Source organism: Eulemur rufifrons, chromosome 30 (assembly GCF_041146395.1).
Source record: "Eulemur rufifrons isolate Redbay chromosome 30, OSU_ERuf_1, whole genome shotgun sequence".
Lineage (NCBI taxonomy): Eukaryota > Metazoa > Chordata > Mammalia > Primates > Lemuridae > Eulemur > Eulemur rufifrons.
This window is the reverse complement of record NC_091012.1, coordinates 61791459-61806219: the sequence shown is the minus strand read 5'-3', so window position 1 is coordinate 61806219 and position 14761 is coordinate 61791459. Positions and strand designations below refer to the sequence as shown.

The 14761-nt window shown below is 34.1% G+C and overlaps 1 protein-coding gene across 2 annotated transcripts in view; it reads left to right on the top strand.

Moving 5' to 3' along the window:
• The window catches only part of COL4A5 (collagen type IV alpha 5 chain), a 229544-nt gene that overhangs the window by 159057 nt on the left and 55726 nt on the right, over positions 1 to 14761 (top strand). For both annotated transcript variants that reach the window (XM_069464364.1, XM_069464363.1), the window contains exons 30-36: positions 1732 to 1845; positions 7160 to 7327; positions 8201 to 8290; positions 8773 to 8922; positions 10482 to 10580; positions 11911 to 12000; positions 12420 to 12559. In XM_069464364.1, the coding sequence (XP_069320465.1) occupies positions 1732 to 1845; positions 7160 to 7327; positions 8201 to 8290; positions 8773 to 8922; positions 10482 to 10580; positions 11911 to 12000; positions 12420 to 12559 (851 nt within the window). The remainder of the gene's footprint in view (positions 1 to 1731; positions 1846 to 7159; positions 7328 to 8200; positions 8291 to 8772; positions 8923 to 10481; positions 10581 to 11910; positions 12001 to 12419; positions 12560 to 14761) is intronic.

Sequence of the window (14761 nt, the reverse complement as noted above, 5' to 3'; positions counted from 1 at the left end):
GGTATATGTATACCATGGAGTTCTACTCAGCCACAAAAAACAATGGTGATCTATCACCTCTTGTATTATCCCGGATAGAGCTGGAGCCCATTCTACTAAGTGAAGTATCCCAAGAATGGAAAAACAAGCACCACATGTACTAACCATCAAATTGGTATTGACTGATCAACACTTAAATGCACATATAGTAGTAACATTGATTGGGTGTTGGGCAGATGGGAGGGGGGAGGAGGGGATAGGTATATTCACACTTAATGGGTGCGATGTGCACCATCTGGGGGTTGGACACACTTGAAGCTCTGACTTGAGTGGAGCAAGGGCAACATACTTAACCTAAATATTTGTACCCCCATAATATGCCGAAATTAAAAAAAAACAATAAGCAACCAAAGTTTTAAAATACAGTTGGAAAAATTGGCAAATGATTTCAATAGATACTTCACCAAAGAAGATATCCAAATGGCTGATAAGCGCATGTAAAGATGCTCAATATAATTATTCATCTGGGAAATGTGATTTAAAACCACAATGGGATACCACTACATAATTATTAGAATGGGTTTTAGAAAAAAAGGAGGAAAACTGCCAGTACAAAATTCTACCAAAGATGCAGAGTAAATAGAATCCTCATACATTGCTAGTTAGTATGCAAAATGGTACAGCCATTTTGAAAAACAGTTTGTTAATTTCTCATAGAGTTGAACATAGCCTTTCTACATGATGCAACAATTCCACTCCCAAGAAAAATGTGAAGCTTCACAAAAACCTGTAGGTTAGTGTTCATAGCAACTTAATTCATAATTACCAAGAATTGGAAACAGCCCAGATGTTCTTCAAATGGTGAAAAGATTAACAAAGTGTAGCATATGATGGAATAGTAACCAGCAATAAAAAGTACATGCTGATACACACAACAATGTGGGTAAATTTCACACGCATTATATTAAGTTAAAGAGGACATACTTAAAAGGCTACATACTGTGTGATTATGTTTATATTGACATTCTGTAAAAGGAAAAACTATAAGACATAAAATAGATCAGCAGTTGCCAGGGAATTGGGACATGGGGAGGAGTTGACTCCTGGGCACAGGGACCTTTTTGGGTTGATGGAGATGTTCTATATCTTGATTTTAGTATTGGTTATATGACTGTATAACCTTTCTCAAAACTTATCAGAGTATACACTAAAAAGTAAATTTTAGTACATTTAAAAATTTTTAAAAGTGGGAGTGACAGAGAGACAGACAGAAGATGGAGAGAGGGACAGTGAAGTTTCTAATGTCAAAGAGATGTTTTACTGAGGATGGGAGAGGCTTAAGCACGTTTGTAGGCCACAACCCCAACTTAGTAAAAAGGAAGACATTGAGGGTTATTTACTTTAAAATACAGGTAATTTGAAAATGTATTTTAAACTTATAAATAAATACCTGCCCGAGATGAGCTACAAGTAGAAGTAATGTGTGGTTTGTAATCTTTTGTACTATTTTGTGAGGTTGATTTAAGTATTGAGGTAGTGCCCAGCATACGTTAAATTATGAGGCTATAAGTACTGATGGATTCCCTATCCTGTGCTCTGTATACTTATGTGTACTTTTCTTGCTAAATGAATGTCCAGTTTTTCAAGATCCCTACTTTATATAATGTGCCTTTTCACATAGGTATTGTGAGTCTTAAGGACTAGTGACTCGGCTATTGTTTTTAATATCTAAACTACATTTATTTCTTAAAGGTGATGTTGGACCAAATGGACAACCTGGACCAGTGGGACCTCCTGGGCTGCCAGGAATAGGTGTTCAGGGACCACCAGGACCACCAGGGCTTCCTGGACCAATAGGCCAACCTGGTAAGATTGGAGTAAATGTACATTTTTTATTGCTCATAATATATAGGTTGGTTAGCTCATCAATAAAGTGAAACCTACATAACAGTCTTCCAGAAAACAGACTTCAGAGGTAACACTTCTTTGTGTATGATTCTGGAAAAGTGAAAAAATACAGGGCGCAGTATTAGAGCTACTTTAATCCGTTCACTTTCCCCTCCCTGTTCATCTAAAATTGATCTATTTATTTCCAATAATGCAATTTAGCAACTGCAGTATGTTACTATTGACATATAATTGTTGAGCTAGACGTAGTCTTGGAAGCATAGACACTAAAAATCCTTAGTGTTGATCATTTCAGACCTGACTAACTGTACACTATTAATAGACCTTTGTCTGTGGAACCTCTTAACATTCTTAGCACATGAAGACTAGCAAAAACATTCTGTAAAAATATATTTTAGGCATTTTTGTTTCCTTCTCTTTTTAAAAAAATAAATGAATTTTTTTCTTTTTTTATTCTCAAGCCAGCAATCCCTTTGCAACTCATAAAGACTCTACACTTTTATTTTAAATACTTTTTATTAGATACTGAAAAAGCTTTGTTAACATGTAACCTAATGAATTTGCCTCTATTGATAGAGAATCATATGATTTCTCTAAGTTTGTGTGAGAGCATATTGAGTTTGTGGATTCTGAGCTGTCTGGTGATGTGAATTCTTATTCTCTTAATCTGGGCAGGCACCGTAATGGCCACTTTGGGGCCAGCATTATGTTATTGTAAAATACTATTATAATTCATAAAATTAAAACAAATATGAATTGATTTTATGGCATATTGTACCTTTTTTCATGGCCTCTGATATGTCACTACTGATTTAAAAATAAGAAAACTTAGGCCGGGCGCGGTGGCTCACGCCTGTAATCCTAGCACTCTGGGAGGCCGAGGCGGGTGGATCGCTCGAGGTCAGAAGTTCGAGACCAGCCTGAGCAAGAGCGAGACCCCGTCTCTACTAAAAATAGAAAGAAATTATATGGACAACTAAAAATCTATATAGAAAAAATTAGCCGGGCATAGTGGCGCATGCCTGTAGTCCCAGCTACTCGGGAGGCTGAGGCAGTAGGATCGCTTAAGCCCAGGAGTCTGAGGTTGCTGTGAGCTAAAGCTGACGCCACGGCACTCACTCTAGCCTGGGCAACAAAGTGAGACTCTGTCTCAACAAAAAAAAAAAAAAAAAAAAAAGAAAACTTAAGAGTGTTGCTTTGAATCAGGTTGTTATAAAATAGTTGCTTCATCACTTACAGAAAAAAAACATTCTGTCCAACTAGCATAGCAGAGGGATCTTGAGAAAAACTATTTACTTTTAGGTTTGACCATTAAAGGCTTGACCTGCTATTTCACAAAGATGGATAAAATGAATTTATCACTTCTATTGTGTTTTGTCATTTATTTTAGTTCCAAAAAGTGTGTGAGGTTTTGGAAGCATTTTGAATTCTTAAATCACATCTGAGTGAGAATAAAAAAAAGAGACCATCATTAATAGCAATCTGAACTAAATATAAATACTTTTATACATGCTTCAAGCTTTTTCAAAATAGCCAATAATCTGTAATGTTTTATGCATCCAATGTTCTCTGTCTGTGTCTCTCAGATAGATAGGTAGGTAGGTAGATAGATAGATAGATGAGGTCTAGATAAGATGGGAGGGAAGATAAGTAATAATGCTGAATTCAACTTCATCTATTTCTTCTGTGAATATATGCATTGCCATAGAATTCAAGATTTTAACTAATAATAATTTGTTCAACAAACAAATGAAGTTAACAGCAACTAGCATGAAAATGTATTGAATTCACTCTCAACATAGAAGTGTTCTCAAATCACAATTTTATTATTATCACAGGATGAACCACATTTCATATTTGATACTAGGTACATACACTTACTTTTAAGGAAATTTTACTTATATCACTAAACCAGAATGTTATCTTAGCCCGTTTTTAAAAATATCATAATTTGTGTCCATACATCTCAATAATAGAATGATCAGCAAGACTTTTACTAATATCTTGATAAACCTAACATATGCTGCGTGACTGGAATTTTAACTATCAATTTTTCTTATAAGAAGCTTATTTAAAATACTTGTGTTTCATTTTGCAATAGATAATGCAAAATATTCTGTATTGTCATCTCTCCAGTGTAAAATGTTTGCATTATGCTTTTAAGGCTTTTCCTTTGACTCTAGTTTTCTACTGTCATTTAATAAGCTTTCATTACTTGCCTTTCTCTTTACCAAAGCAAGCTATACAGTTTAATACATGTTTATAAATTAAGATCCCATTTAAATATAAATTCCTCATTTGATAGCAGGGAAATAAAAGAAAAATTGCCAAGGGACTAGAAACAAAATGCTTTTCATCTCATGACCTACTAATCGAGGCAGAAGTGGAAGTTGTTGATTCTTGTTATTTGGTTTGGCCATTAGCTAGAAGATTACTACTTTAGTGAATCTTTTTAGAGATAAGTTAAATATACTCTATTCCATGTCCACAGATCATACCTTGACCTGAGCCAAATGTATTGTAATCTCTGCCCAGCCTCAGGACAAAGCATGTGGCCAAATCAGCTAAAGAGAATAAAAAAATCACAATGAATGTAACAAAAAAAACCCACACATAAAACAACAAAATCCCAGGAATTATTCATCATTTTCATAGATGAAGGAGAATACATTATAGTTTTAACTTTTATGGGGGGCTGTGAAAGCCTTGGGCAGAGTGAGGTTTGTCAGTGTGTGTGTGTATGTGTGAGAAAAGTTCTCACAGATAATACATGTTTTTGAAATTTTCCTTTCTTTTTCATTAACTGGTTCCATTTGGCTGCCAATAAATTTAGAGAATCTATATACACCTATATAGCCTCTGTAGACCTATCCATATAATTCCTATTATTGTATAAGGAGATTCAGCAGAACATTTGAATTTATATTGACTTTCTTCATCCTGGATCTTACCAGCATGCCTATTCCTGACAGTATTCATGGAAAAGATCTATGCTGTGAAAAGTACAGCATAATGTCTGTTACTACTAATAATAATAACAATGAAGAAAGAAATCCTTTCCTAGTACGTGTAAGTTGTTTACTCATAGTCATCCACTAATAATTAATGATTTCTCTGTACTTAACCTGTTATAGTATAAAATAAAATTAATTTTTAAATTCTAACTAACCTTTAGGAGCTTTAATTCCAAAATGATTATTTAAAGCAATATAAAGGTCAGAAATAAACAAGGGTGTAAAGCTGACCTTCACCAAAAAGTATCACTTTTTGTGAATGTAAATATTTTATTGTGTCTTTATTGGCAAATACATTGCATTTATAGAATATCCTATATAAACATCTGAACAAATGCCTAAAATAAGTTCCTTTACTTGTTCCTAATATGTGATAGTAGTGAATCAATGTCTAATAGCTTCTATTCATAGAGTTTTTTGTTCTAATCTTTACATGCTTAGTTTTGTTTCCTAACCCAATGAATCTTTTTGCTTGGGTGGCTCAACTTGCTGCTGAACTATAATTCCCTGCCTCTTGAACTTCAGGTCTACCAGGTACTGTTGTTCTTTCTCAAAAGGCATATCTTAAAGTAAAGCTTTAAACATGGAAAACAAGCAGGATTTCTCTAGATTTAAGTCTCTGGTTTCTTTTCATAATTTTACAGAGCTACTCTCTTGGAGCATATTTCAAAGGACAAATTCTTTATATTGAAAATGCAGTGAGATGTATTAGAACAATAGGTACTGATCCATACAGAGCTATAATAGTGCTCATTGCTAGGTATCATATCGTATTTCACAAATATAGCATAAAATCTGTCTCCTTTTTGTAGTATTTTACTATGAAATGGCAGCTTTGGAACCCTCACCACTGTGCCAACTGAGTGGAATTCTATAATCTTCAAAATGAATTTTATTGGTTTAACACATTAACTGCCATGTGAGTTGTATTTAACTCACACTAGTTTTGAGCCTGGGGCCCTATGAAGCAAAACCTGGGCAAAACCCTGCAGTTGGTTTGTGGAAATCTTACTTATTGATGTTCTTATTGTTACAATTAATATTGACAAATTCTTTCTGAAAACATGGATTAAATGAATAGAAGTCAGTAAATTTCATTTTTCATTAAATTAGAAAGGATCATTTTGTTTTTGAAGTTTTTATTTATTTTCTTAATAAAACAGTCTGGCCCCAAGGAAAAAAAATTTTTTTTTCTGGTGTGGCAGGCAGTGTGTTAAGGGCATGCTGGAATATGACATCAAACAGATCTTAAAATCCCAGCATCTTGCTCTCTATAAAAATGATCGCCAATAATCTTCAATGATAAAGTTAGATCTTATTGTTTAAAGGGACACTTGGAATGATCATCTGGCTTAGCCGCCAGCTTCAGGTCAGTTATGACATTATTTCCATTTAGCAGATGAGAACCAACAATGTTAAGGACTCACATAAGTCTCACAGCTAAAAGGCTTTAGAGTGGAAACTTACACAAACTTTTTCCCCCATAAACATATTCTTTTTTAACCACTTTGTTTTTTCGAGTGGTTTAGTCTTACAGAAACTTACTAAGGTTAAGTATTTTTGTGATGTCATTTTTTTTCCTGTAAAATCCTGGTTGGAATAATGAGAAATAAAGTTAACAACAAAAACTAACAGTAATGCATTATTAAACTAACATGTAAAATGAAGCCAAAATTAAATAAAAATAAAATAAAATTACAAACATTCAGTAATTAATCATTTTTGGGATCATAGAAAGGTGTACTAATAATTCACAATATGTTAGAGCAATGCAAATCCAAATGTGGTCAATGGACTAGTGTCGAATCACAAACTGTTATTACTCTGCAATGAGATTAGGACAAAGATTGAGAATACACATTTACAAACTTTTACAGCAATTTAATAGTGTAATTATATTTGTTCAATGTAATAACCAAAAAACAGGTTTTTATTTTATATGTCTTTGATTTTTTATTTTACTTTTAGTAATTTTTATTACATTTTATTTTAAAAAAATTAGTCCATGGATGAACTAGGAATTAAGAAAAGATTGGTCCTTGGCCAGAAATAATTTGAGAAGCACTGTCTTATAGAAATATGCTTGAAAATCCTAAAGCTTGATTTTTCAGTCATTTTATGTACATGATTGCAAAAGTAGGTCTAACTCACTCTTAGGTTTAATATACACAGGGTTCTATCACTTGTTTACTAGAAAAATAACCAGATATATCTTTTCAAGCTGTAACACTTATTAATATTGATGTTATATTAACTAGGTTTACATGGAATACCAGGAGAGAAAGGGAATCCAGGACCTCCTGGGTTTGATGTTCCGGGACCCCCTGGTGAGAGAGGTAGTCCAGGGATCCCTGGAGCACCTGGTCCCATAGGACCTCCAGGATCACCAGGACTCCCAGGAGAAGCTGGTGCCTCTGGATTTCCAGGTAATGTTTTTCCTAATTTGGATTGAGAAAATTAAAACCATAATATGACTCTAGTAGATTATTGTCATGTTGTACTTTTCTGGATTGACACTATCCCTTAGGGAATAGTATTAAATGTCTTTGGTTGCAGGAAACTCACTTTGCCCTTTGCACTACGCTTTTTCTCTGTGGATCTCCAGTTATATATTACTGTATAATAAACAACCCCAATATTTAATGGTTTAAATCAACCTTTTTATTTTGCGTGAGATTCTGTGGGTCAGGAATTAAGGGATGGCTTGACTGGGTCATTTATCTCTAACCCATATGACCTCAACTTGAGTGGTTGGGGCTGAACGATCTACTTCCAAGATGGCACTTCTCTGATACTTGGGTGTTGCTTGGCTCACATGGCATCTCATCATTCATGGTGCCTTTTAATGTGGCTTAGGCTCCTCACATGATAGTAGTATCATGGAGTTGTTCTCTTTCCATGGCAGCTGGCTTCTAATAGAGAGAATCCCAATAGCCAAAAGTGAATGTTCTAGCAGCAAGACTTCTTAGGATCTAGCCTTGGGCGTCACACAGTGTCATTAAGTCAATGGTGAGCCACAGAGTCAGCCCAAATTCCAGGGAGGGGGGCTATATAAGTGTGTGTATACTGAGAAATATGGTTCATTGGGGGGCCGTCTTTGGAGATTAGCTACCAGAGTGAGTCTCCTTCATGGGTATCAGCAATAGTGGGCACTAAGGTTGCAGCAACTGAAAAAGGGTAAATCTTAACAGTGCCTTTTCTCTAACCCTTAATAGTTTTCCAGTTAACATCTTAAAACTTACTTTTTATGTTTGCAAAGTCAAAGAAAGGCAGAAGTTACTTATTGATATTTTTCAAAGGTGCCAAAGGTGAAATGGGTATGATGGGACCTCCAGGCCCACAAGGACCTTTGGGAATCCCTGGCAGGAGTGGTGTTCCTGGTCTTAAAGGTAATATTCAGAGTTTACTGTCAGATGTGTATGAGAGAGAAAATTAAACATTGCTTTTTGTCAATGCAGAATGTTTTTTTGTTTGACTACTTTAAAGTGAGAAATACTTAGTTGTATTCTGTTTCTATGTCACATGGCATTTAAATAAGTCTTGTTTTCAATGTGGTGGCAAGTTTACTTTGGATACCATGAAACATGGTAAATGCTTAGCTCAAAATAACAAAATATAAAGATTTTGCTTTGATATTTTTACAGTCACTGTTTATCGTTATTAAGGAATTTCAGAAGAAAGAGGGATTGTTAATTTGAATGTAAAAATGTATATGCACTCAAGTAATTCATGGACAGTAACTAAGCTGCATAAATGTTTTGGGTGGCCAGTGGTCTACTCAACTATGAAACATATGAAAAATATTTATATGCATTAATCCTGGATGAATAAAACTGATCTGTTGTGTCTTTCACACACATGTTGATTTTAGGTGATAATGGCTTGCAGGGTCAGCCAGGACTTCCTGGCCCTGCAGGAGAAAAAGGTAGTAAAGGAGAGCCTGGCCTTCCTGGCCCTCCTGGACCAATGGATCCTAATTTGCTGGGCTCAAAAGGAGAGAAGGGGGAGCCTGGCTTACCAGGTGAGTAGATGTACTTATATATGAATACTTTTTCTGGTATATCTGAAGTTTAATTTTTAAATAACATGAAAAGTGACTTGTAATACTGAATTCGCTAACAAAAAGCACTTAGACACGTCAAATTTTGTTAATGAATATTAATTTTCATTTGATTCATACTGTTTCATTGATCAGTTTTTTTATTTGTATAAATTTAAGGGGTACAAGTGCAATTTTGTTACATGGCTATATTGCACAGTGGTGAAATCTGGACTTTTAGTGTATCCATCACCTGAATAATGTATGTTGTACCCATTAAGTAATTTCTCATCATCCACCCCCCCATTCCCACCCCCTAAACCTTCTGAGTCTCCAGTGTCTACTGATCAACTTTTTGGTATTTTCTTTGTAGTTTACTTGTCACAAACTGTGAGGTTTTAAAATAGACTTAGGCAGTCACCTTCAAGCATTATAGAAATAGTACAGGATATGGTAGAGAGAAAAGGATATATAGCCACAATCACTTGGAAAACATATTTCAGTGTTTAGGAAATTTGCTGGTCTTTTTCATTTTTCCCCCCTTGAAATCAGATGGGGATGAGTGGTATATTGTTGTACTGCAGTGTTTTGATATCCATATCATACCTGGCTTTTAAATATAGTTCACTGTTATTCTACCTTGGCAGAATAAACAAGTATTGGACTATGAACAGCCAAGCTCAGCCCTGGGGGAAGTCACTCAAAGTAGGTCTAGGGAACAACTGTGTTATTATAGTTGTTTTATTAAAAGCAAATAAGGTAGAAAAGCATAACATGTTCATAACAAGACATCATAAAATATGGATAAGCACAAATCATTATATAAAGCACTTACAACACAATCTATATAAAGTAGCCTTTTAAACAATGTAAAACTTTAAAACTACCTATTTTTCTGCAGATTGTAGTAAAGTCTGTGGCTCTTGTTTGTCCCAAACATTAATATTGTCAGTTGTGTGTGCATGTAAGTATGTGTCTGTACACAGATGTTATAAGTTTCCCTATGAGCAGAATTTGGTAGGATTTTCCTTTGAAAAAAATTTAAGATATTATTGAGGTTTCGTATATAGTCATGAAAGAGGGAAAGCCACCTAATTTTTATTATTATTATTATTGCTAAAATGAGATGTCTTTCTTGGTTTACCCCTTACACAGCTCCTTTTCTCTTCCAATTGTGCTTTCCGTGTAATAGGGGCAATAAAATGTACTTGACCTCTACTATATGGTTCTTAAATATAGTCAGAATCTAAGAGATAGCTTAGAGATTATTTGTCCTAATTTCTTCATTTTACATTGTAAGAAACTGAGGCCCAAAGAGGAAACTGACTTAGTTATTGAGTGCTCTGAATTTCTTGGTGTTAGGTAAATAAAAAGTGGAGGATTTTAGTATGAGTCCAGTGCTAATGGTTCATACTATATTAGAACATCACTCATTCCTCTAGTTCACTTATAGTTTAAAACTTGAGTAGCTTTCTTTGCCAAATTTATTTAATGGATTAATGATATCAGCCTAACTTGTCTCTTCTATTCATCCTTGCAAGGTATTCCTGGAGTTTCAGGGCCGAAAGGTCACCAGGGTTTGCCTGGAGACCCAGGGCAACCTGGCCTGAGTGGACAACCTGGCTTACCAGGCCCAGCAGGTAAGTGTAATAGACCATTTGTAGCAATTGCATGGCTGATCCTGAACACTGGAAAAGTAATTATGTGTTTATCATGTTTTATGATGCTTTGGATTTGGTCATGGTAATATGCTTGGGTAGCTACTGAAATATGAAGTTCACTTTTGGCAAAAATGTTGCATTTCAATAGGCAAGATTTGTAGGGTATTTTGCATTGCTCATTCAGTTTCTTCTTTTTGTGGCAGAAGGGTATACACAGAATCAGAACTATTATCCGCATAAACTGCTATGTTTTATTACATATATTGCAACATATATAAATAAGACAATTATCTGATAGGAGCCTGAAGAATTCACCTTTTCCAGTTTTTTGCCATTAGACAAATCAGTCATTAAATCATGTGAAACAGATGGCTGTCAATTCTGCTTTTAAAAATTTCTAGCAATGAAAATTTCACAACCTCCTTTGGTAATTGTTTACAGCATTAATTACCCTTACAATCAACATGTATTTTTTCTTATTCCTAATACAAGTCTTTTTTGCTTCTTAATTTTCTTTTTGCCATTTTCTTTTAGTTTCCCCTAAGGAGATAAAGAGCAGCTGATCCCTATCCTTATGAAATCCCTTAGTTCAGTTATTTGCTCTGGACTCCATACCACATTGCCTTGATGTAGTTGGAAAGAGAAATTCTCTCTCTGACCCTCTCTTTTTCAAGTTGGAAGTCAGTGTGAAAGAAAAAATTTTAATGTTTAAGGCAACACAGTGGACCTTGGAAAATACCTAGGTAGCATCACAGAGCTCAAGTACCTATATGCTAAGAAAAATGTACAAACAAAGCAACCATGTCTGTTGGGGTTGACTGCCCAGTACTTCTCCATCAATTCTTGCCTCTCCCTGGCCTAATGTACGAGGGTCATTTCATAACAGGTTACCACCTTTCGTCTTCCTGATCATTTCTGAATTTTTTAAAAACAGACTTACTATATTGGATTTATCTGTGAAAATACAGTAAGGGTAGTTATTAATATACACATACAACAAATACGGCTTCAGGTGATTGGAATTATTTTAGGGCACGAAACAAGGTGTCCTGGTACAATTATTTTATTTTTTAGAAAACATTATATTAGGAGACCTCTATTACCATGGTTATATTGTAATATATTCCTGAGGAGATTTCTTAGGTACCTCTTGCTTGTTTTATGCTGAGTTATATCTGTGGAACTTACTAATACATTAAGATTTAATCATTCAATCTCATGCTTACATTTTACTTACTACTCATTCCAAGAAACCAGACAACTCCAATATTGCTGACTTGTCTTAATTTTGACAATTTGACTCTTCTAGGTCCCAAGGGTAACCCTGGTCTCCCTGGGCAGCCAGGACTTATAGGACCTCCTGGACTTAAGGGAAACATAGGTGATATGGGTTTTCCAGGTGAGTGGTGAAAATCTCTCAAATATTTAGTCCCATTAATAGAAGGTGGTTCACTATCTTTTTTTTTTATCAGAAAAGATACTAGTGTTGAGAGAATCAGACTGAGACAATATCTAAGGTAATCAGTGGACAGAGCTCTCTTGTTATACAAATATTTGGAGTGGGAATTAAGGGACAGGGCTTTATAAACCTTAAAATTTTGAATTCATTAACATATCTTTTCTCCAGTTGTACCCCTTTTATTTAAATGTCCTTTAAAAATAGGCTTTTATATAATCCTGGTTGTGAAGCTCATTATTATATAACTCAGAGTTTGCAGAGTTTTTTATGTTTATCTTTTGGCCTGGTCATATGTATCTTAGATATGCCATGAATAAAGAATGTTTTGTAAAATCTTACATGTTACATATTTTCAACAGGCCCTCAGGGTGTGGAAGGATCCCCTGGACCTCCTGGAGTTCCTGGACAACCTGGCTCCCCAGGATTACCTGGACAGAAAGGAGACAAAGGTGATCCCGGAGTTTCAGGCATTGGTCTTCCAGGTCTTCCTGGCCCAAAGGTAATCTTATTGTAGGCATATGCCTGAGCAGATGTGACTTTTCTTTGACACTATGCTGGTTCCTAATTTTTCATTAAACAAACTACAGAATGACATGGTATATTCTGGATAAGAGATTTGTTCCTTCTCTTTCTCTTAGGTGATAAGAACATATGTTTTAGGTTTTGCAGCCAGTCCAAAATAAGGGAAAAACCTTTCTAGTTTCTTTATGTTTCAATAAACCAAAGGCATAGTTTTGCCTGGTTTTGGTTTTCCCTTTTTAGTGATGGAGTTTTGGTCTTTGTCCTAATATTATTATTAACTAATTTGAAAAGACTAATAAAGTAACAAACACTTAATGAATGTATAGTAGTATTCTTAGCTGCATATCTGAGATAGTTCTCTGTACATGGTTTACATTTCCTTCTACTGCACTAGTCAATGTGAAAAATTTGGTGGTATTTCTCAAGTGATCAAATTTAGAACTTGTTTAAGAATTGTTGGACTGAACAGGAATTTATTGACAACTGCCTTGTTCCATGTCAAAGGGTAGTAACTCCCTTAATCATGCAGTGAAACCACAGAGCTAAGGAGTATTAACAAAAGGAATTATGGTCTTCAACTCACATAGAATTAGTGAAAATTCCCACTGACATAAGAATTTACTGAATTATATTTAAAAATAATTTCCTTTTAATAGTATACAAAAAGACTTTGTTTACTTGATCAACTTATTAAAAGAGATAATCAAGAGAAGTTTCTGTATATTAATTCCAGTTTGGCAATGTAAAATTTGTTGCAGTAAATTTTAACTTTTTTCTGTTATATTTACATTTTACCAGTAAAACATGAACACATACTTTAAAAAATAATATAGACATATCAAGAGTAAAAGTGAAAATCTCCTTTATCTCCTACCCTCTTTTTCCATTCCCTTCCCCATAAAGGCCCACTGTCAAGAGTTGGTATATAAATTTGAATCTCTTGTTCTGTACATTTGTATACATATATATATATTCGTGTAGAATTTTGTTTTTTCTATACAGTGTATCTATGTAGAGTCACAGTATATATATGCTATTCTGTACCTTGTTTTCTGACATATCTTTTTTTCTTTTTTTGATATATTTTAGACAACTTTCTTTTTCATTGTACATTATACCTGTGGACACATGTATGATTTTTATACTGGATAGATTCCTAAAAGCAAAACTGCTGAGTCAAAGGTTAAATACATTTAAATTTTAGTCTTTTTAAGTTTTTGTATTAGTAGTAACGTAAGAACTTGATTTTAAAATACAACCAGTATGAAAATATGTAAAATGAGAAGTCTTATTTCTATATGTTCACAAACTCCAAATCTCCAGTTATTCTTCCCCAGAGTAATCATTTTTAGTGATTTCTCAGTATTCTTCCAGAAAAGGCTTTTTAATGCATATATGTGCATGTGTATAGGATGACCCACTAATTTCAAGACTCATTTTTTTACATTCAAAATATCTGATATTAGAGTGGATCTTGCAATGGAAAGCATATTACAATTAAAATTAGAAGTATTTTTCCTTCAATTATTGGTACACAAAATGATGCTACATCTTCCAAATGTAGGTGTCTTCTTATATTTTTATTTACACACGTGAAATCATACCATACATTTGCTTTGTACCTAGCTACCATCACTTAGTAAATCTTGGCACATTCTTTTTATCAGCCCATAAATATACGCCTCATTATTTTTCATAATTATATGGTATTTTTGTGTGGGTTCACCATAAATAATTTAATCTATATATTACAAATACTGAAGTTGTTTCTGTAGTTTCATGATTACAAACATATGTTGCACTGAAGATTCTTTTCCATATCTTATATACACATCTTGAAAATCTTTAATCGGTATCACCATAGAATAAATTCTGAGCAGAGTTGCTGAAACCTGAGCATATATGTGCCTTTTAAATATTGATAGTTACTGCAAAATTGTTCCTATTAAATAACTATACTCTTTTATACACTCATTAGTGTAAGGCATTTTTAATTTTCTCCTCATTTTACAAATATTGGATGTTATTAATTTTTCTAATTTTACCAACCTAATGGATAAAAAGTAGTGTATTATTGTTTATGTTTGAATTTTTCTGGTTACAAGTGAGGTTCTATATGTTTATATCTCTTCTGTAAATTGTCTATCCATATTTTACCTCATTTTTTTTTAGAAGGGGA